At 37.7% G+C, this 19,666-nt stretch overlaps 4 protein-coding genes across 9 annotated transcripts in view; 2 read left to right on the plus strand and 2 right to left on the minus strand.

Moving 5' to 3' along the window:
- Positions 1 to 5,515, minus strand: part of iqub (IQ motif and ubiquitin domain containing) — a 32,898-nt gene extending 27,383 nt beyond the window's left edge. The window contains exons 1-2 of the mRNA XM_067380511.1: positions 5,186 to 5,515; positions 1,978 to 2,123 (exon numbers count right to left, since the gene is read on the minus strand). The gene's annotated coding sequence lies outside the window, so the exon portion shown is untranslated. The remainder of the gene's footprint in view (positions 1 to 1,977; positions 2,124 to 5,185) is intronic.
- LOC137015505 (ankyrin repeat and SOCS box protein 15-like) lies at positions 1,510 to 12,005 on the plus strand. 3 transcript variants are annotated; one of them, XM_067380516.1, is made up of 10 exons: positions 1,510 to 1,572; positions 1,984 to 2,088; positions 2,197 to 2,234; positions 2,379 to 2,510; positions 5,178 to 5,336; positions 5,409 to 5,654; positions 5,759 to 5,930; positions 6,376 to 6,904; positions 11,284 to 11,437; positions 11,537 to 12,005. In XM_067380516.1, exons 2-10 carry the CDS (start codon positions 1,988 to 1,990, stop codon positions 11,707 to 11,709), a joined length of 1,704 nt encoding a protein of 567 aa, XP_067236617.1. In that variant the 5' UTR covers positions 1,510 to 1,572; positions 1,984 to 1,987; the 3' UTR covers positions 11,710 to 12,005. The 3 variants fall into 3 exon arrangements, with proteins under 3 accessions (XP_067236617.1, XP_067236615.1, XP_067236616.1); XM_067380514.1 differs by lacking the exons at positions 1,510 to 1,572; positions 1,984 to 2,088; positions 2,197 to 2,234 and having other exon boundaries at positions 2,314 to 2,510; positions 5,388 to 5,654; XM_067380515.1 differs by lacking the exons at positions 1,510 to 1,572; positions 1,984 to 2,088; positions 2,197 to 2,234 and having other exon boundaries at positions 2,314 to 2,510; positions 5,460 to 5,654.
- A 1,066-nt stretch (positions 12,006 to 13,071) lies between these two features.
- lmod2a (leiomodin 2 (cardiac) a) lies at positions 13,072 to 18,866 on the plus strand. The gene is made up of 3 exons (XM_067379771.1): positions 13,072 to 13,581; positions 14,989 to 16,182; positions 17,639 to 18,866. The coding sequence occupies exons 1-3, from the start codon at positions 13,336 to 13,338 to the stop codon at positions 17,672 to 17,674; spliced, it is 1,476 nt and encodes a 491-aa protein (XP_067235872.1). The 5' UTR covers positions 13,072 to 13,335; the 3' UTR covers positions 17,675 to 18,866.
- wasla (WASP like actin nucleation promoting factor a) overlaps positions 17,853 to 19,666 on the minus strand; it is a 42,246-nt gene continuing 40,432 nt past the window's right edge. For all 4 annotated transcript variants that reach the window (XM_067379768.1, XM_067379766.1, XM_067379767.1 and 1 more), the window contains 2 exons: positions 19,314 to 19,419; positions 17,853 to 18,995 (listed from right to left, as the gene is read on the minus strand). In XM_067379768.1, coding sequence (XP_067235869.1) covers positions 18,934 to 18,995; positions 19,314 to 19,419 — 168 coding nt within the window. In that variant the 3' untranslated portion in view covers positions 17,853 to 18,933. The remainder of the gene's footprint in view (positions 18,996 to 19,313; positions 19,420 to 19,666) is intronic.

Genomic DNA, 19,666 nt, shown 5'->3' on the forward strand with positions numbered 1-19,666 from the left:
GGCCGATTTCAAAACACTGCTTCATGAAGCTTTGAAGCTTTACGAATCTTTTGTTTTGAATCAGTGATTACGGAGCGTGTATCAAACTGCCAAAGTCACATGATTTCAGTAAACGAGGCTTCGTTACATCATAAGTATTTCAAAATTTCAATGGTTCACCACTGGGGGGCGTGACTCTGGCAGTTTGATACACGCTCTGAACCACTGATTCAAAACAAACAATTTGTAAAGCTTTGAAGCTTCATGAAGCAGTGTTTTGAAATCGACCATCACTAGATATTGCTGAATAAAGTCATTATTTTGTTTTTTTTGGCGCACAAAAAGTATTCTCGTCACTTCGTAACATTAAGGTTGAACCACTGTTGTCACATGAACTGTTTTAAATACGTCTTTAGTAGCTTTCTTGGCATTGAAAGTGTTAATTGTCTTGCTGGCAATGCAGGCCTCACTGAGCCATCGGGTTTTATCAAAAATATCTTAATTTGTGTTCTGAAGATGAACGAAGGTCTTACGGGAGAGTAATAAATGACAGAATTTTCATTTTTGGGTGAACTAACCCTTTAAGCACTTTATGGATTAAGTTTTATTACTCCAATAGCATTTTATAATGTTAATTGTATAGATGCAACAGTGTATCCTGTGATGTAAAATGATTTTGGGATATTAAATAAAATGTGTTTTCACTCATACATCAGCGCCAGTGTACTGCAAGTCTAAGTTATTCTTTGTTTCAGCTGCTAAACTCCTTTAATAGGCTTTTGAGGCACAACAAAACTTCTACATCCAAATCATTGTCTATCATCCTACTCTTTCCATATTTATCCTCAATTTTTCTATAGCATCTTCCATTTTATAAACCATACAACCATACAGTCATAATCACCAAACTTGTAATTTCACGAGGCTGTTAATTTGTAAACTCTGATTTATATTTATGTTCACATTCGTAGTTATTCTGTCATAATCCAACCTCATAAAGTCTTGTTTTTATTCCTTTTGAGCGTGTAGACCAAAAACTAACATTACCCAAGACCTGAAGATTAAACATTAAGAAAATTGAAGGATTTTTTCAAGGTTTCTTCGAGCCACTGTAAAAGACTTTCCAAGATTCCTTCTCTAGTTATTCATTGAACACAAGATGGTTATAATGCAATGACTCTGGGATTTCCCCCACTGTAAAGGTCAATAACATTTATAGAAGGCTGTAAAAATTGCCTGAAGACTGTATGCAGAAGTTGAAAATCGTCTGAATTGTCATAATTGGTATTTGGTGTATTAAAATGAAAAAAAAAGTTAATCTGTAAATTATTAATTTCAGCCATAAAATCAAATTACAAGTGCTTATTTGCACCTGTTATTAAAAATATTTCAAGTGAACATGTGGTCATTTGTCATTTGACTTTAATGGTGTGCATGGCAAAGACCAGAGCAGGTGAACGCCAAATTTAGATGCATGTCTGTTGCTGTTTTGGGCCTGGAAAGGGGGGCAGTCAAGTTCAGATTGGGAGCAGCTGAAGTACTGGCACAGCAGTGCGCGAGACGCGTGATTTCACTGGAACTCTATTTCACAAGGTGAGATTAGAGCCTTTGTTTACTGTTCAGTGAAGCGTGAATGATTCATTGGAAGTGGCGGATGAAGTGGCGGTTGTGCATGCCCTAGTTCAGCATTTCTTTGAAACTAACGCAAAGTTATAAATGTTGAAGTCTGTCTGTGAGAACTGCAAAAATTTTAATGTTTCTGTGAAAATGAGTCCCGTGAAAAAGACAGAGGAACTGAATTTCTTTTAACTATAGCAGAAACATCTTTCTGGAAACTGTCTGGTCACTTCAACCTTTCTATTATATGGCTAAAGTGTCATATGAAAGTATTCTGAGAACTTCTTTTTGGTTAAAACAATATACTTGACATTTTATAATGTATAACCAGAACAATGCGAGTAAAATCATTCCATTGCTCGTGTAAAATCTTTTATGTACCTCCAGGAAAATGGATCTATCAGATGACCTAGAAGAGGAAGATGAGCTTCTTGAAGCTGCAATCCAACTGAGCATTCAGGAATCATGTAAAGACATCGCCTCCCTTGGAAGGTGTGATGTTCACATAAGAAATTGCCTTTTGGAATCTTGAAATAAAGCAAACATCTTAGAAAACATTGTTATTACCAACTACTTTTTCTATCCTGCAAATATATCCAGTGTGGAACATCAAAAGATCTTGGATGCAATATACCGAGGTGAAAGATTTTATGCTTGCTGTAAATCAATTAGGTTCAATGGAAAATACACAAGTGAATTATTTTATTTGGGTGAATTGCATTGTTAAATGAAGATAATTATCTAAGTTTCTAAGTGAAAGGTCATTTCATCTGGCCCCACAGGAGATCTCTTTGCTCTGCAGGAGCTGTCGGATTATCCTGCTGCATTCACTGAGATGGATACTAAGGGGTGGTACCCAATTCATAGGGCTGCTGTCCAGCAGTCTGTGCAGGTGCTGGAGATGGTACTTTATGGTGAGCAAGAGTACAAAGTCCACTGCTGTAGTTTTCAAAAGGAAGTGTGCTTTTATTTTGTATTTTATTTTGAGTAACTTCAATTTTAGACATAATATCGCAAATTACTCAGATCGTTTTTGCTTTGCAGTGAAAATATTTCCAAACAAAGCCACAGAATCAACCGTTGCATGTCTTGGATGTGTCTACATTAATTCAGATACATTTAAACATGGAATTTTCTTTTCAAAACGATTTCCATTCACACTTTAGGGTCATTTCGTGTCAAATAAACCAAATTTCGAAAACTTCCCCGGCTCAAATTTTTGATTTTGTTTATATTTGTCTTTCTTCAGAAAAAATATTAAGTGTATGAAAGCCAAAATATTAAATGTCACAGATGTATATTTATTGAGTAAACCACTATTTTGTAGAGGGGGGTCAAAATGACAATTTGGTATGTACAATTGACCAATTTACTCATGGAGCCACAATGAGATCCCCATATCTCTGGAAATGAACCATATTTGGCATTAAAAATTAACCCTTGTGCATTCAAAAAAAAAAAAAAAAAAAAAGTTACACATAGGTGCAAAATGGACCAAAATGTCCATGTCCAAAAACTGTCATAAAAATATGATTTATTAATATTTTTTTCCACTTTCACTGATGTCAATTTTTTAACCAGCATCTGTTCTATCCATAGATACCAAATATTCATTAATTTTAAGAACTTTAACCCTTTAAATGCTGGTTTGTTTACATAATGTCATAGGTGTTTTTTTAATGAAAAAAATAAAAATTGTAGTTTATTTTCATAAACTAAATGCTAAGCAGAATTTTTTTTTCTTTGCTTATTAGGTTCTTGGGTGGGTCAATGAAAAACAATAACATTCATTTTGAGGCATTTATATTTTTTTCAAAAACTAACAGGTCTATAATGGACAAAAATGTCCATGCCAAAAAACTGTCATATAAATATTATATATTAATATTTTTTTCCACTTTCACTGACTTTTTTATTTTTTTATCAGCATCTCTTCTATTCATAATTACCAAACATTAATTTTCAGAATTTTAACGCTTTACAAATCGGTTTCTTTACATCCTCAGCTTCTAATGCACTTGTGTGCTCACTGTCAGTGGGCAACACTAGCTTCAGAGCTTCCTCTGCTGAGTAATGTCTCTTCAAAAAATGAAATTATCAACCCCTCAAGCACCACATATTAATAGGTTTGGCTGTGAGGACACCTGTGTTAACTCAAACATTGTATAAAATCTACCAGACTAAACAATCAGCATTTTCTTGTGGTGAAAACTAAAACAATGTGTTTAGGGGCTTCTGAACTTCTACTTCGAAATCAAGCACACCTTTTATCTTCGTACAAAAACAATAACAAGTGAAAAAGTGCAATCAAGGGTTAAGATGTGTGTTTGGGTGAAAAAGAAAAGCTTATTAACCTTCTTTGACCTTTTTCATAGTTTTCACATGACCCTGCCAAGGGTGTGACTCATACATGGAGTGGGATTTTTGATTGCCAATACAATATAATTTCTTTCAAACTAATAACACACATTAAATTTTCAGTAAACACATGCAAACTACACTCTGACATCCTTACCAACATTCATATTTTTCCAATTGACTCTACAATAGACTATAATATGCGTAAGCAGAAAACACAAATAAAGCGAATATTTCTTTTATATGCCAAATTTGAAAATATGGCACAATATAGTAAAAAATGGTAAAAATGTAAAATTTGAAGCCTTGCCGATAGAATGAATGCCTATTTGCAAATATTGTATCATTTTATAGTCAAATGGCCCTGGGTTAAAAAATTTAAACAGTTTTAATGGGTTTCAATGTGGACATTTTTGTCCATAAGGTGCTGAGTGTGAGTATTTTTTGTACGGAGGGTAAAATTGATATTTTGAAGGAAATTAGGGTAAAATATTAAAATTCCAATAAAAATAAACACCTGAGCCAAAATTCATGTAGTTGGCATTAACAAAGGCACACTTATAACAAAAAACAAAACTGAAATAAGGTTGCACAAGGGTTAAGATATCATAAGAAAAGTTTAAGAGCCAGAATCTAAAATGGTATCAAGATATCTTTAATACTTTTTGAGCTACAGGCATGCAAACTTCAGGCAAAAAACACAAGAAGTGCTTTTTCCCATTTATGACCTTGTAGTCTGTTGCTTAATATGCCAACGGTGACAAAGTCAAACGATTTTACTAATAGGCCTACCAATCTCTGTGTAAAAATAGCACAAAAACAGCACATAGCAGGCACTTACCAGGTACCTTACAGATACCTCAATTTTTACAGTTCACACCAAAACATAAAAACAGATTTTTCAAATTGATCCAATCTACAAAAAGCTCAGTTTTCACAGGGGAAAAAATGCTGTCTCAGTGTGGATGGAAGGGAAAAACCTAGAGAAAAAAAGTTGCGTTTTCAAATGTATCTGGATTAGTGTTGACGTAGTTGAATTGGTTGAGTAAATGATTCAATGACTCACTCATAAGTCACTTGTTTCATTCCTGAATGAATAATGGTTTTTGAACAAATCATTTGAGTTAATGATTCAACAACTCATTGACAATGACGTTCCTGAATTAACAAAAAAGACTGTCTCAAATCAGACATATTCACATACTCAGTGGTTTGGTGGAAAGGTTCTTACAGGTTGAGGCTAGATGAGGAAACTGCAGATGGAGAGACACCATTGATTTTGGCGACTCAAGCTGGACTGGTGGAGATTGTTAGGACTCTGCTTGAGCATGGAGCTTCACCTAATAGGATCAACAGCAAAAATGAATCCCCTTTATTATTGGGTAAGTTTTCATTTGCAATTTTTATAGTGTCTTTAGTGGCTATGTAATAAGTTCTGGTGTTTTGTTTTGGAGCGGTAAGAACAGATTCATTTGAAATCGCCTTTACACTTATATCACGAGGAGCATCGGTGAACCAAATCTACCCAAAAAAGTGGACGGCCATTCATGAGGCAGCCAAGGTGGGTTGTACCGACATCCTTACGCTCCTGCTGCAACATGGAGGAAATGTCTCGGAGACAGACGAGCATGGAGTGACGCCCATGGGGATTGCCGCAGAGTATGCTCAAGCAGAAGCGCTGGACATCCTTATTCACTATGGTAATTCTAATATTTCCAGTATAAAAACAGAGGATGTTAGTAGATATTCACAAATAAAGAATGTAGTTAAACTACAAACAGAATGATGTCCTCCGCACCAACAGGTGGAGATGTAAATGCTCAGGCACCAAATGGAGATAGTGTGCTATATGATGCTGCTGGTTCTGGCAATCCTGACTGCATTGAGCTTTTACTTCAACATGGGGCTGATCCTAATGTCGCTAGTCTTTCCTTGCAACTTCCGATCCACCGTGCAGCATACAAAGGGCATTACCTGTAAGTTCAAAGAAATATGCTACTCCTTTGCTAGTTTTTTCACCCCGGATCTCGAGCTAAAGTTATATTGGACTTTTGGAATCAGAAGTCGACTAGGACTAGCATTGAAAGGTTTGTCTGGAGACAACAAATCTAATCAGAATTCAAAACATTTCACTGCATACACTACTGCTCACCACTAGAGGTTTTGAATAAACACCTTAACTCTGGTCATCGAGATCCACTTTCCTGCAGAGTTCAAACTCAAATACCTGTAACATTTTAGTAATCCTGAAGACCTTGATTAGCTTGTTCAGGTGTGTTTGATTAGGGTTGGGCTAAGCTCTGCAAGAAATTATCTCAAGGGCCAGAATTGAGAAACCCTGCATTAACCGATGAGTAACTGTCCAACCATTCTATTTTTCTTTAGAAAATGTTAAAATCTAGTTGTACAATCTCTTTCCAGTGCCTTGAGAATGTTAATCCCAATAACCACCAAGAGAGCGCTCCGTCTCTCAGGCCAGAGCCCAATTCATGCAGCTGCAGATGGAGGCCATGTCCGATGTCTGGAGCTCCTGGTGGACAAAGGTTTTGATGTTAATGCTCTTCTAGACGCTCATATTTCGGAGATATATGGGGATATGCGGAAGACTGCCTTGTACTTTGCGGTCTCCAATGGAGATGTGACTGGCACCGAGTTGCTGGTAAATGCTGGAGCCAAAACAGACCTGGACCCTTTGCACTGCCTTCTAGTGGCGGTAAGAGCTGGGAGGTATGAGATTGTGAGGATTCTCCTAGCCAGCCAAGCAGATGTGAACTGTTACTTCACAGAGCTCAATGACACAGTGTTTCCCACTGCCTTACAATACTGCCTGAGGGATGAGATGATGATGCGACAGTTGTTAAATGGTGGTTATGATGCAGAAAAATGCTTCTGTTGTCCTCATGATGCAACATGGGGTCACTCCTCAGAACACCCCAGTGAGAAGATTCCAGTAAGTTCACCACTAATGTTTCTGTTCCAAAACCTAGCAAGTTGCCAGGGTATGCACACTCCAAATGTTTGTTTCAAAAGTAGAAAAGTTAAAATCAACCCAAGATGGCGGACAAAATGAGAGAAGTGTTTTTATAAGTGTATATTCATTGAATTCTTCAAAGTATCAATAAAAACATTTCAGGCCTCGTTTACAATAGCGTTTCAGAAACGATCTCCATCTATACTACATGTCTCAAAAACGCATGTCACATAACCGTTTATGCACACTGGGCATGTGCGTACAAGTGTAAATAGTTGCCTCTTATGCATGTAGGTAGCTTTAAAAAAGTTTAACTGCACAATGGCTGCTAAAAATGACAAAGCCAGCAAAGATTGCAGTTCAGTCTCCATATTATTGTTTACATGGTTGTCAAGGATACGCAGAGCGAAAGTGGGCAGCCTCCATCGTCCATTTCAAAAGTCTCAGTTTTGGTCCATCTACACTGAAACGCAACCCTGGCGTTTTCAAACTAAAACATGCTCTGCAGCATTTTCGAAAGTCTCCGTTTTCAAGGTTCGAGAAAACACTAGTGTAAACAGGGCCTGAAACTATTTAAAATAGGCTCAATATTTCACTAAATATTTGTATTTTTAAGCTACTTAAGATTGTGACATTAGCTTAGCAATATGCTAATAGGAAACTCAAATCTCCTGCACACTTTATGAGTTGATTTCTATGTAAAGCGTTCCAAATTTTCCCAATTCATGGGTTTCATGTGACGTCACACATTGGTGCGACCGCTATTTGTAGGACTGAATTGCAACATGCTGTCTATATGCTGTGCTGTGGGCTGATCACAAAGAAATAGATTTAACATTTTACAATAAACCCTGAGCATCCTCAGTAATGCATAGCTGCTACCGTAGGGTTGCCACAATGCCACCCGTCCCGTAAAATACGGGATTTAAAGGTTAAATGATGCATCAGGCTATCAATACAGGATGCGATCTGTCCCGTATTTTACGTAGACCCACAGATACTTGAATAAACAAACAAGCACTTTGCTGTGTGGAAAATACCAATAGCGATTGCTTTTAAGCGTCTTTATGTCCATAGCGACAGAGTCTCGAGAACATGCACCGTAAATCTGCACGTTTAATAAATAAAAAAAAGTCGAGCTCATGCCCGTCTTTTGGGGAAAATGGGGAAAAAGTTATCACTTGGGTCTTTCAGGAACTTTTGATGAACAAGGCAAACTACACTGTTAAAGCAGCATGTGGTGGCAGCTTATAAAATTTGGATAATATATTAATATAATATTCCATACACTATCCGATCTAGACAGATAATCAATCATTATATTTTTAGACATTGGTAGATAGATACATGTTATTGATTTATTATTCATATTAATTATATACATACATAGGCCTAATGAAAAAGCCTATCTGTCATATACCATAACGTAGTCCTAATTTAAAAGGTGCTGTATTGTAAGATTTTCACTTTAATTAAGCATAAAATTATCCCAATATGTTTGCAGATATTTAGCAAACATTCTAACGGCGAGAGCGGTGCGGCGCGTCTTGGACGGTGAGAGCAGCGAGGAGAGTTGAAATCAGGTTAACTTTATGGTAATGAGCTATGACGCGGTTCGGCGGCAACCAATTGGAATGTAGATGTCCTCGCTTGAGAGGCTTCCGATTGGTTAACGCAACTTGTCATTTACTTTGTCCCTCCCGTCGGCGGCGGTTTGAACGAACAGTACAGCGTTGTTGGCAGGGCGGCCAAGGTGACTGTTGACGCTCTCGCCGGCGGCGGTGTGAACGCACGGCAAGTCCACCTACTTGTTTCTCAGAAAAACAATACTACAGCCAGATATTCTACTTTGAAAATGTGCGTTACGTGTCGGACTGTCCGTCTTTGTTTTGGTCTGTGCGAAACCATGTGCTGCCAGTTTATCCAATAGTATTTCGACATCACAGGTTGCCCATTGGTGGAAAACAGTTTTTTTTGTATTTTTTTTTATTGTAGCCATGGGAACCAGCAAACAAACTGAGTCAGACAATCAGATTCTACCTGACCTAAAAAGCCTCTGCATCCATCTAAAAATCTTTGTGAACGACAGCATATTAAAACACAGATAAATCAACTTACAGTGTGTAAGTCTCCTCAGCTTTCATTGGCACTTGCACTCCCTCGTTGCGTGTCCTCAAGCTGGCAACCCGCGTCTTTGAAGGAGGGGGCGGGGCAAACAATATTTTGAATTTGGACTGCAGTACATATTTCGACCACTGGGTCTCATTCCTACATACCGCACCTTTAAGTAAATTAATTAAAAATGAAAAATTCGTCCCATCCAGGTAACGGCTGCAGACTTGTCAAAAAAGTTATTGCTGGTTCAGAATTAACATATATTGAAGAGTTCTTCAGAAATTAATAAAATACTCAAATGTAAAAAAATAATAATAATATAAAATGTGTTCTGTTGCAAGTTCCCATACTTGATCCCATGTGTTTTCAAGGTTTATTGCTGATGTGTCGATATTTTTGACGGTCGTGAATGGTAGTGAGAGCTTTATTTTGTGTAAGTAATGTAACTGACAATACAAGGGATGTTCTTTACCAACATCATTGACAATTCCATTCAAAGATACTTGCTGTTCGTGTAACGTTAATATCATTAACCCGTCCTGAGGTAGTCTTTAAAAGCACTTGCTACGAGATTATGTAAATGTCAGCAAACGTAAAATTCAGCACGTTTTTACTAGACTTTAGTGGAGTCAGCAGTTTGCTTGATAGTAAATAAGAGTGTAATCCTAAAGTATCTAATTTCAGTCCCACTTTATATTAAGTTGCCTTAACTACTATGTACTTACATCAAAAACTAAGTACAATGTACTTATTGGGTTCATATTGAATTGCAAAACACTTTTGCTGCTATTGAGGCGGATACGGGTAAGGATAGGGACAGGTTTGGTGGTATGGGTAGGTTTAAGGGTTGGTTAAGGTGTAATTATAAATGTAATTACAGAAATTAATTACAGATGTAATTACATGCAGGCGTTTTTAAAATACAAGTACAATGTAAAAACACGTATGTACACAATAAGTGCATTGTATCAAATGATAAATTTAAATGTAAGTACACGGTAGTTAAGGCCACTTAAAGGAACACTCCACTTTTTTTGAAAATAGGCTAATTTTCCAACTCCCCTAGAGTTAAACAGTTGAGTTTTACCGTTTTCGAATCCATTCAGCCGATCTCCGGTTCTGGTGGTACCACTTTTAGCATAGCTTAGCATAATTCATTGAATCTGATTTGACCGTTAGCATCGCGCTTAAAAATCACCAAAGAGTTTTGATATTTTTCCTATTTAAAACTTGACTCTTCTGTAGTTAAATCGTGTACTAAGACCGAAGGAAAATTAAAAGTTGTGATTTTCTAGGCCGATATGGCTAGGAACTATACTCTCATTCAGGCGTAATAATCAAGGAACTTTGCTGCCGTATCATGGCTGCAGCAGTGCAATGATATTACGCAGCGCCCGTGAGCCCCTGCTTGCACAGGGAACGTGCCTTGCAACCATGGAGACGTTTGTGAGAGACGCTGTGTAATATCATTGCACTGCTGCAGCCATGATACGGCAGCAAAGTTCCTTGATTATTACGCCTGAATGAGAGTATAGTTCCTAGCCATATCGGCCTAGAAAATCACAACTTTTTATTTTCCGCCGGTCTTAGTACACGATTTAACTACAGAAGAGTCAAGTTTTAAATAGGAAAAATATCAAAACTCTTTGGTGATTTTTAAGCGCGATGCTAACGGTCTAATCAGATTCAATGAACTATGCTAAGCTATGCTAAAAGTGGTACCGCCAGAACCAGAGATCGGCTGAATGGATTCGAAAACGGTAAAACTCAACTGTTTAACTCTAGGGGAGTTGGAAAATGAACCTATTTTCAAAAAAAGTGGAGTGTTCCTTTAATATAAAGTGGGTCCCTAATTTCTTTAAATACCATTGCTTTTCGTCGGTGGTAAGGAGTGCTATTTTAGTGTGTAACATCTTTTCAAACACCAAGGAGATGCTACGCGTAGGTTCTAAAGATGGCGGCCATAGCAAAAAAAGTCACGTGCCTGAAACCCATGAATATGTATTTTTATACTAAAGATTATTGGGGCTTTAACATCATGCTAATGGAAAGCAGTCTCCCATACACTAGGATCCCTAGTTGTGTGACATACAGACTATCACCAACATAAGCAAGGTAATTCACTAGGTTTTGGAACAGAGCTGATATATTTTAAGCTAACTTACCTCTGTCAGAAATTTGCTTTCATTTGTATATGTGGCCTATGTATCTTTACTTCTGTCTCCATCTTCTGTCGCATGCAGTTTTGTGATTTCATCAGCGTCTCTTGGCTAGTGCAGTTCTCTGGAAGAGCTGTGCGGGTTCTCCTCGACTATGTCAATCATGTTCCCATTTGCACCAAGCTGAAAATGGTTCTAAAGAAGAATAAAGAGTGGGCTGAAATTTCAGAAATGTTGGGTGAGTACTAGCATAAATAGTTTAAGCTACATTTACAAAAATATGAATGTCATAGCATTAGATAAAATATAAACTCTCATGGATGTGTGACTTTCGCAGGGAGTCCTCGTTCACTGCAACATCTATGCAGACTAGTCATCAGGAGAGAGATGACCCCACGAAGGTTGGGCAACCCTAAATTCATAAACTCTGGTCCTTTCCCACCAGGACTAAAAAGCTACTTGATGTACAAAGAATATGATTTGTATGGAAAAATCATATGTCAGGAGTGACTCTTCTCAAGGGCCATGTTAAGGAGGAAGCACTTTGAGTTTCATTCAGAAATGAACACGAGGTTGACATGACCAGAGGTTGAAAACTACAATGTGAATTTTGCACCACTTCAAAAGGACTTTGCCTTCAAAGTAATGTCTTGGTGCTATTTGTGCAATAAAAAATGTTCTAACTGTTGACAAAAACATGTTTATATCAGATATAAATAAAAGAGTTGAAGCCTGTTCTATGAATTCAGACTGCTTTCAACTTAGTGCCACATACAAGGGTACTATCAAGATGTTCCATTTGTTTTCTTTTTAACTTTTAGTGGTGTTTATTGTCTATGACACTGACCAAGTGAATACATGTCACACTTCAGCACTGCTAAACTGTGGTTGTAGAATGACCTGCAATATCAAAATTGAAGTAACTAAAGCAGGTCATATCTATTTATAGCTTTATGCCCTTTTAACATCAACAAGCATGTTCGGCAACCTGTCAAGGAGAAACCTTTGACTTATGTATTATCACAATCTCACCACCTAACCTTGTGATAAACTGTCACAAACATAAGACGTATTTGTAGTTTACTGTATACTTATCTGTGCCTGTTCAAGTACATCAGATAATGTCATCTGATAGAGATAGTTGTGATAACTTTTGAAAAATGTAAGCAAACCATGACAGTGCAATGTTTGAGTCTCGTTAGTTAGGTAATTCACATATTAAATTAGCTTTGGTTCTGGATGTCCTGAACTGTCTAGTTTATTTTGCCATGACTGGTTACTAATCAGAAAGTCTCAACATTGCATAATGGTAACTTTCAAGAAATCAGTTAATTTTTTGAAGACAATCAGGGAAAAGTACTTACTGCACAAATAGGTAATATCGATTCTAAAGCTCCAGTGGTGTTCTGGTGTCTGCAGAGTTGTTTTGAAGAATGAGCAGAGCATAAAAGGAAGCAGTATACAAGTCCAGTCTAAAATATAGTATGTGTTTACACCTCAGATACAGTGATCACCCGACCTTTTAAGCATCGGATACTGATCTAGTGTGGCAAATCTCCTAAACTGACCCTTAGGCATGAGACACCCCTCCTTGGCATGTTCGTCATAACATATGAAATCAGTTCTTTATTCTTACAAACACTTAGACGTACAGTAGCTTTAAATTCAATAATTGTTTTTAAAAAATGGCAACATTTGGGAGACTATGTACAGCAATATATTCACAATTCAAAAAATAGTTGGTAACCTGGACACTGGTGTGTATGTGCTTATCTAACATTTAACTTCAAAACCATTGGCATTAATGGGTACTTAACATAAATTAGATTAGTTTTAGTCATCTCCCTAGGGGGCAGTTCCTATGTCGTTCTTGGCCAACAGTTGCTGACAGGTCTCACCACTACAAAATGAACACACATTCTTCTTGTAGGCTAATCTTGGTGTCCCCATGGGGAGACACCATCATATGCAGATACTCTGTTCTGCACCCCCCTCCCCTTAAGTTCCTCCACCAGCTTCTCAGATTAGACAAAGTGCATCTAACACAAGCCTGTGCAGGGTACTAATCCCACATACAAGTACTGACGAAGGCAGAGTAAGAGTTCATGCACACAAAGGAAACATAGTTTTACAAGTATGAGCAATTTTGGGTACCGAAAAGAGCTCGGCAAGTACGAGGACATAGATGAAGACAAACTTCTGGCCTCCCTGACCAGTGAGGAGCTCCAGGAGCTGGAGAAGGTTATGGCTGAAATAGAACCTGATGAGAACATACCCACTGGGCTAAGGCAGGAGGACCAGACGGCCAAGCGGCCAACAGGCTCTTTTTCCCGAGAGGCTCTGCTGAAGTTCTGGGAGGATGAGACTCACAGATTGCTAGAGGTAGGGTCTGGATGCAGCAATTGAGTAATATGTTTAAACTTTGAGGTACCAGGTAATTACATTTTTTTTAATGTTTGGTCAGTAGGGTGTTTGTAGAGTACTGACCCCTAAAGGTACGATTTGAGGTATTCCGAGAGGGTATTCGTATCCACAAAACAACAAAAATGATGGCTATATTTGTCAGGGAGTCAAGATAAGCTTTCTTTATGGAAACTCAAGTAGTCCCATATCTTTGGGAGGTCTCCACAAGCAGGACCCAGCTTGGGGACGAGAAAATCTGCAGCCTCATAAAGGGATTAATTACTTTTTTTCCCTTTTATGAAATTAATCTAAAGTATGTCTGAGCAGTCCATTGAGGGCAAGCGTGTCCTAAATTCTGCTCCTGAAGGGCCACCTTCCCACAGAGTTTAGCTCCAACCTGCCCCGATACACCTACCCAGAAGTTACTAGTACTCCTGAAGACATTAATTACCTAGTTCAGGTATATTTGGGGAATAAAAACTCTACAGGAAGGTGCCTTCAAGGAGCAGGATTGGACATCCCTGAATTAGGGGTATGATTAAAGGATTATTTCATTTTAAAATGAAAATTACCTCATGATTTTACTCACCCTCAAGCCATCCTAGGTGTATATAATTTTCTTCTTTCAGACGAATACCTAACTTACACGACATATAATGTAGGAAGTAGCATATTACGTCATGGCATAGTGTAATACCAGTAGTACGTCGCATAAGTTACGCTTTAGACGCAAGTAGAATCCATATGGCTGTTTGGCCGAAAGCTGGTTATTTTAATTTATAATGTGTTAAAAATTGATATTTTTCTTACACAAATGCATTGATTCACTTCAGAAGGTCTTTATTAACCCTCCAGAGCTGTGTGGAGTACGTGTATGATGAATTGATGTACTTATTTGAGCTTCAAACAGGTGGTTTCCATGCACTGCCATTAAAAAAAAAATTGGGAGCATCAGGGTGATTATTAATATAACTCTGACTGCATTCATCTGAAAGAAGAAAGCCATATACCTAGGATGGCTTGAGGGCGAGTAAATCATGGGCTAATTTTCCTTTTAAAGTAAACTAATCCTTTAAGTCAGGACTGTTAAACTTAGCTCCTGAGTGTAGCTCACCCCTTGGTATAAGGGGTGATATGTGGGATAGTTTAAGAACACGAACTCAGTGAGCAGTTCATAATTTGATATATAGACATACCACCATAAAACATTCAAATTAAAATTCCAGTTTCTTTAATGAGAGTACATAAAATGGCAACATTGCCTCCATAGAACATAGCAATTGCTTGTGCAGTTGTCTCAGCTGGTAATAGTCTTTCTTAATTAAGAGTCATTGCTTGAGGTATGCCAGAGCTCAACCTTGTTTTCCTTTCTATGGTGACACACAGGACAGCATGGATGAGTGCCAGACAGATAAGAGCGAACAGGAATGTGGCAGTGAAGAGCCTGAGGATAATGAAGAGGAGGGAGAGCAACAAAATAGGGGGGTTAGAAAGGGGCATGATGGGGAGAAAGAAGTTAGGTCAAGCAATTGGAATTTTGTGGACTGCAAGAGGAATGGCATTAGTGGTCGAAAACCTAATGGCATCCATAAAGGTGCCCTCCACCATCACATTTCTCCAGACAGACCAAGTGGTAACCCCACTGATATTGACAAGACCTTGGAGAACATCTTGAGCAATGACACCTCCTTGAGCGAAGTCAACCTAAACAACATCGAGAACATATCCCAAGGGGTTTTAGTGGGTTTTGCTAATGCCTTAATCTCAAACACTCACGTTGAGGTTTTCAGCATTGCCAACACCCATGCGGATGACCAAGTAGCTTTGGCCTTGGCCAAAATGCTGAAGAAGAACTGCAGCATCACCAACCTTAATGTTGAGTCCAACTTTATTTCGGGCAAAGGTATCCTGGCTTTGATTGGGTCACTTCAGTACAACACCACACTGGTGGAACTCCGATTCCAAAACCAGCGGCATATCTGTGGAGGCCAAGTGGAGATGGAGATGGTGAAATTGATGAGGAACAATACCACCCTGTTGAAATTGGGATACCACTTTGACTTACCTGGCCCAAGGATGAGTGCAACTGGTATTTTAACCCGCAACCAGGACCGCCAGAGGCAAAAGCGGCTACAGCAAAGGAAAGAGCAAGACCATTTGGAAAGAAGTGAAGAACAATCAAAGACATGGGACACTATGGACAATAAGCAGTCATTTCAATTCCATAATTCAACAGACAAAGACACTATGCTAGCTAAGCAGAACTTGGTCTCTTCTCATTTACCACAACAACCTCAAAGTCAACCAAATGGTGTGAAGAACGTTCCAACTAGGAAAATTGCTGAAATGGTCAAGCAACAAGCAGAAACAGCAATAATTAGTGTGGATCGAAACCAGGCCAATGCAAATAAAGGACACAAACTCACAGGGAACAAACATGGCAAGAACATTCTTCAAGATGAAAATATTCTACCTTTGAGAAGAAAAGAAGACAGAAATAATCTGGGAGGCACCCAGGGGTCAACACGTGATGATCTATTGGCAGCTATTCGTGGCAGCAGCATTGGTACACTACGAAGGGTAAGATGTTCAGCATTTGTCCAGGACATAGAGTAGCCAAGCCTTAAAAACACGGTACCCAAATTTGCAATATTGCTGGACAGAATAGGGAACTTCCAAGTTAAGAGTTTGGTGAACACCAACCCTGCCAAATCAGGTATCTTGGAAATTGACTGTAAGACTTTAAGCAATAATTACCTTTTTATACCAAGAATTGAATGATTCATTCATTGATTCATTCAGTGTTTGTCCTGGTTGAGATCATTTAAGTTACCATGAAATCATTAGCCAGGCAGTGATAAATACTTCTATCAGTATGTAAATTCTAGCTCAAACTGAATAGATGGACATTTCTGTTTTAATGTACATTACAATCTGGTCAAAAACATGCTATTTGAGGGTTTCAAAACAAGTGCTCATTTCTAGTTCTCAATGAAAGTAAATTAGGATCTTAAAGGGACAGTACATGCAAAAACTAAAATTCTGTCATCTATTCACCCTCATGCCATTTCATACCTGTATGACTTCACAAAAAAGGATGAGTATATGATAACACTTGATTTTAGGAGAACTACTCCTGTAAGATCTGACTAAGACATTATTAATACTCATTGCTGCTTTCACTTAATGTATATGCCATAAATAACTCCGATATGGACGGTTTCCATGACAATACTTTTTTGTAATTGTAAAGTTAAAGGGTTAGTTCACCCAAAAATGAAAATTCTGTCAATGTAGTTCCACACCCGCAAGACCTTCATTCATCTTTTGTAACAAAGATATTTTTGGTAAAATACGATGGCTCAGCGAGGCCTGCATTGCCAGCAAGATAATTAACACTTCCAATGCCCAGAAAGCTACAAAAGACACAGTTCATGTTACTAAAGTGGTTCAACCTTAATGTTATGAAGCAAATTTTATGTGCACCAAACCCCTGCTTCATGATGCTTCGAAGCTTTATGAATCTTTTGTTTTGAATCAGTGGTTCAGGGCACATATCAAACTGCCAAAGTCACTCCCCCCAGTGGGGAACCATTGAAATTTCGTTTACTGAAATCATGTGACTTTGGCACCAAACCACTGATTTGAAACAAAAGATTCGTAAAGCTTCATGAAGCAGTGTTTTGAAATCGGCCATCACTAGATATTGTTGATTAAAGTTATTTGTTTTTTTGCAACACAAAAAGTATTCTCGTCACTTCATAATATTAAGTTTGAACCACTGTAGTCACATGAACTGTTTTAAATATGTCTTTAGTAGCTTTCTAGGCATTAAAGGGAATGTTTTTGCTGACAATGCAGGCCTCACTGAGCCATTGGATTTTATCAAAAATATCTTAATTTGTGTTCTGAAGATGTACGAAGGTCTTACGGGTTTGGAACGACATGAGGGTGAGTAATGACAGAATTTTAATTTTTGGGTGAACTAGCCCTTTAAAAGGAACCACTGACCAGCGTTTTCTTTTTCTTTTTGCAGGTCACCAAACATCATCGTGAAAAAGATCAAATCTGAAAAGAATGTAGTTGACTTGCATTGAAAGCTGATTCCCATAATTTAGATTCCAATGGATCTGTCAAGATGATCCTGTTTGATCCAAAAATTTAGCCAAAGGAAAAAGATATGAACAGGTTAAAATCTACATTCATTGCAAAAACTTTAAATTACTAAAAAGAAAAGCACCGCATCTCAGGATTGTAAATATTACCATTTATTTAAGTATAGAATTTAGTGTTTTCATTCCACATTCCAACCCTTTTGTAAGATTTAATGTCAATTTTACAAATTTCTCATCACTATCCTTAACGGACAAGGACAGAAAATTCAGTTCAGACAGACAATACTGTTAAACCAGCATTAATTGTACACAAAGGTTTATTGTTTTTTCCTTTACCTTAAATGTAGTTGTCAGTCCAAGCATTGACCTGTAAAAGCTTGTAACAAATGGAAGTTTAAACTGTACTTTGTGAAGTGCTTTTTTTTTTCTTTTTCATTTTTTCTTGATATGACTGGAAATTCTATATTTGTGAATTGATGGCTTTTCACATTCAGGATCAAGCTGTACTCATGACTTTGCCGGTTTGAATTCACCATATATTATTTTCTTGTTAATAAAGTGAAATCAAAAACTCCAAATCTGTCTACTTTGTGACGTGCAATGTAGTGTGACGCTGATAGTGATTACCACAGAAATCATATTTAGTGTTCAGCCAATGTGTTCTCATCCTGCAGTGAATTTCCGTTTCGTTATTCGTGCAAAAATATATATAGCCTCAATATAACAGCCTGGTGTACATTTACAAGGGAAACAATACAGGGGACATACATATTCTGATAGGAGAACCTCTTACCAAATCTAAGAATGCTAAACTAGGATTTGAATAAGAAAATCGAAGGTACAGAAAAGTAGGGTATGAAAATAGTGTTATCTAAATCATTAATCAACAATTAATAAGGACATCATCAAGCGTCCCATCCATCTCCCTTTCCCCACTCACAGGGAAACAAAAACATTCAGGTCAACAAATCATGAATCCTGGCATAAAACTTCACATGGTTATTCCAGGACATTATTTTACAGAGGATAAATGACAAAACTTTACAGATTACATGAGGTATTGCACAGATTATTAAAAAAAAAAAGAAGCAAAAAAGGCAACAAAAAAATATACAGCGATTTTGAAAAAAAAAAAAAAAAAAAAAACAATGAGTAAAATTTGGGAAGTGAGAATTTAGTATCATTTACTCTACAGGGTGGGGTTAGTGTTAGGGGATTAATCATCCCATTCGTCGTCATCCTCAAAGTCTTCTTCATCGTCATCATCCTCATCTTCATCTGAGGGCCCAAAAAAGATGCATAACCACCATAAATAATGGCACAATGACAAGTAAACCAAACGAAAAAGGCCTCAACGGACTAGCGTTCATGCTACGTCAGTGATGTAGATGTTGTGTTTTAAGAATGAAGAGGATATGACCAAAAGGATCTTTTAAGTTGGGCTACTTTTAACTTGACACGTTATTTAAAAAATTAACGCTAAAGCAATTTTAGTATGTAAGCTCAAGTAAACGAGCGAGGAAAAAAAAAGAACAAATCTGCAGCCGTCGAGTGGCTTGTTTAGGACAAATTTGAGAGTGTGAAACAGGCACTTACCTGAGGAGTGGATGGCTTTGCTTCTCTTCTGCATCACCTCCATCAGAGCTCCAACAATGCCCGCTGACTGAGCAGGGGTGGGTGGTCCTGAGTCATTATCTGATACCTGCACATTCAAGAAGAGAGGAATCACATAACCATCACAAATAACTGTCCATAGAAGATGATATACACTGCCCTCCAATAGTTTGGAAACGCCCTAGAAAAGTGGGGTTTTGGACAATATTGGCATGAATCCTTTTTAATTTGTGATAATTTTGCACTGATAAGGGATAACACAAACTACGAAAACATATTATCATATAAACAGTTTATACAAAAAACTTAAATTTTTGATTCATCAAAATATCCTC

This window comes from Chanodichthys erythropterus, chromosome 24 (genome assembly GCF_024489055.1).
Source record: "Chanodichthys erythropterus isolate Z2021 chromosome 24, ASM2448905v1, whole genome shotgun sequence".
Lineage (NCBI taxonomy): Eukaryota > Metazoa > Chordata > Actinopteri > Cypriniformes > Xenocyprididae > Chanodichthys > Chanodichthys erythropterus.

Excerpts from the sequence above, each read along its gene's own strand:
- LOC137015505 (XM_067380516.1), top strand. The coding sequence starts at position 1,988 with ATGGATCTATCAGATGACCTAGAAGAGGAAGATGAGCTTCTTGAAGCT. Across the intron at positions 2,235-2,378 it reads CTTGGATGCAATATACCGAG|GAGATCTCTTTGCTCTGCAG; the intron begins GTGAAAGATTTT and ends CTGGCCCCACAG. Across the intron at positions 5,655-5,758 it reads GGACATCCTTATTCACTATG|GTGGAGATGTAAATGCTCAG; the intron begins GTAATTCTAATA and ends CCGCACCAACAG.
- lmod2a (XM_067379771.1), top strand. The coding sequence starts at position 13,336 with ATGAGCAATTTTGGGTACCGAAAAGAGCTCGGCAAGTACGAGGACATA. Across the intron at positions 13,582-14,988 it reads AGACTCACAGATTGCTAGAG|GACAGCATGGATGAGTGCCA; the intron begins GTAGGGTCTGGA and ends GGTGACACACAG. Across the intron at positions 16,183-17,638 it reads GCATTGGTACACTACGAAGG|GTCACCAAACATCATCGTGA; the intron begins GTAAGATGTTCA and ends TTCTTTTTGCAG.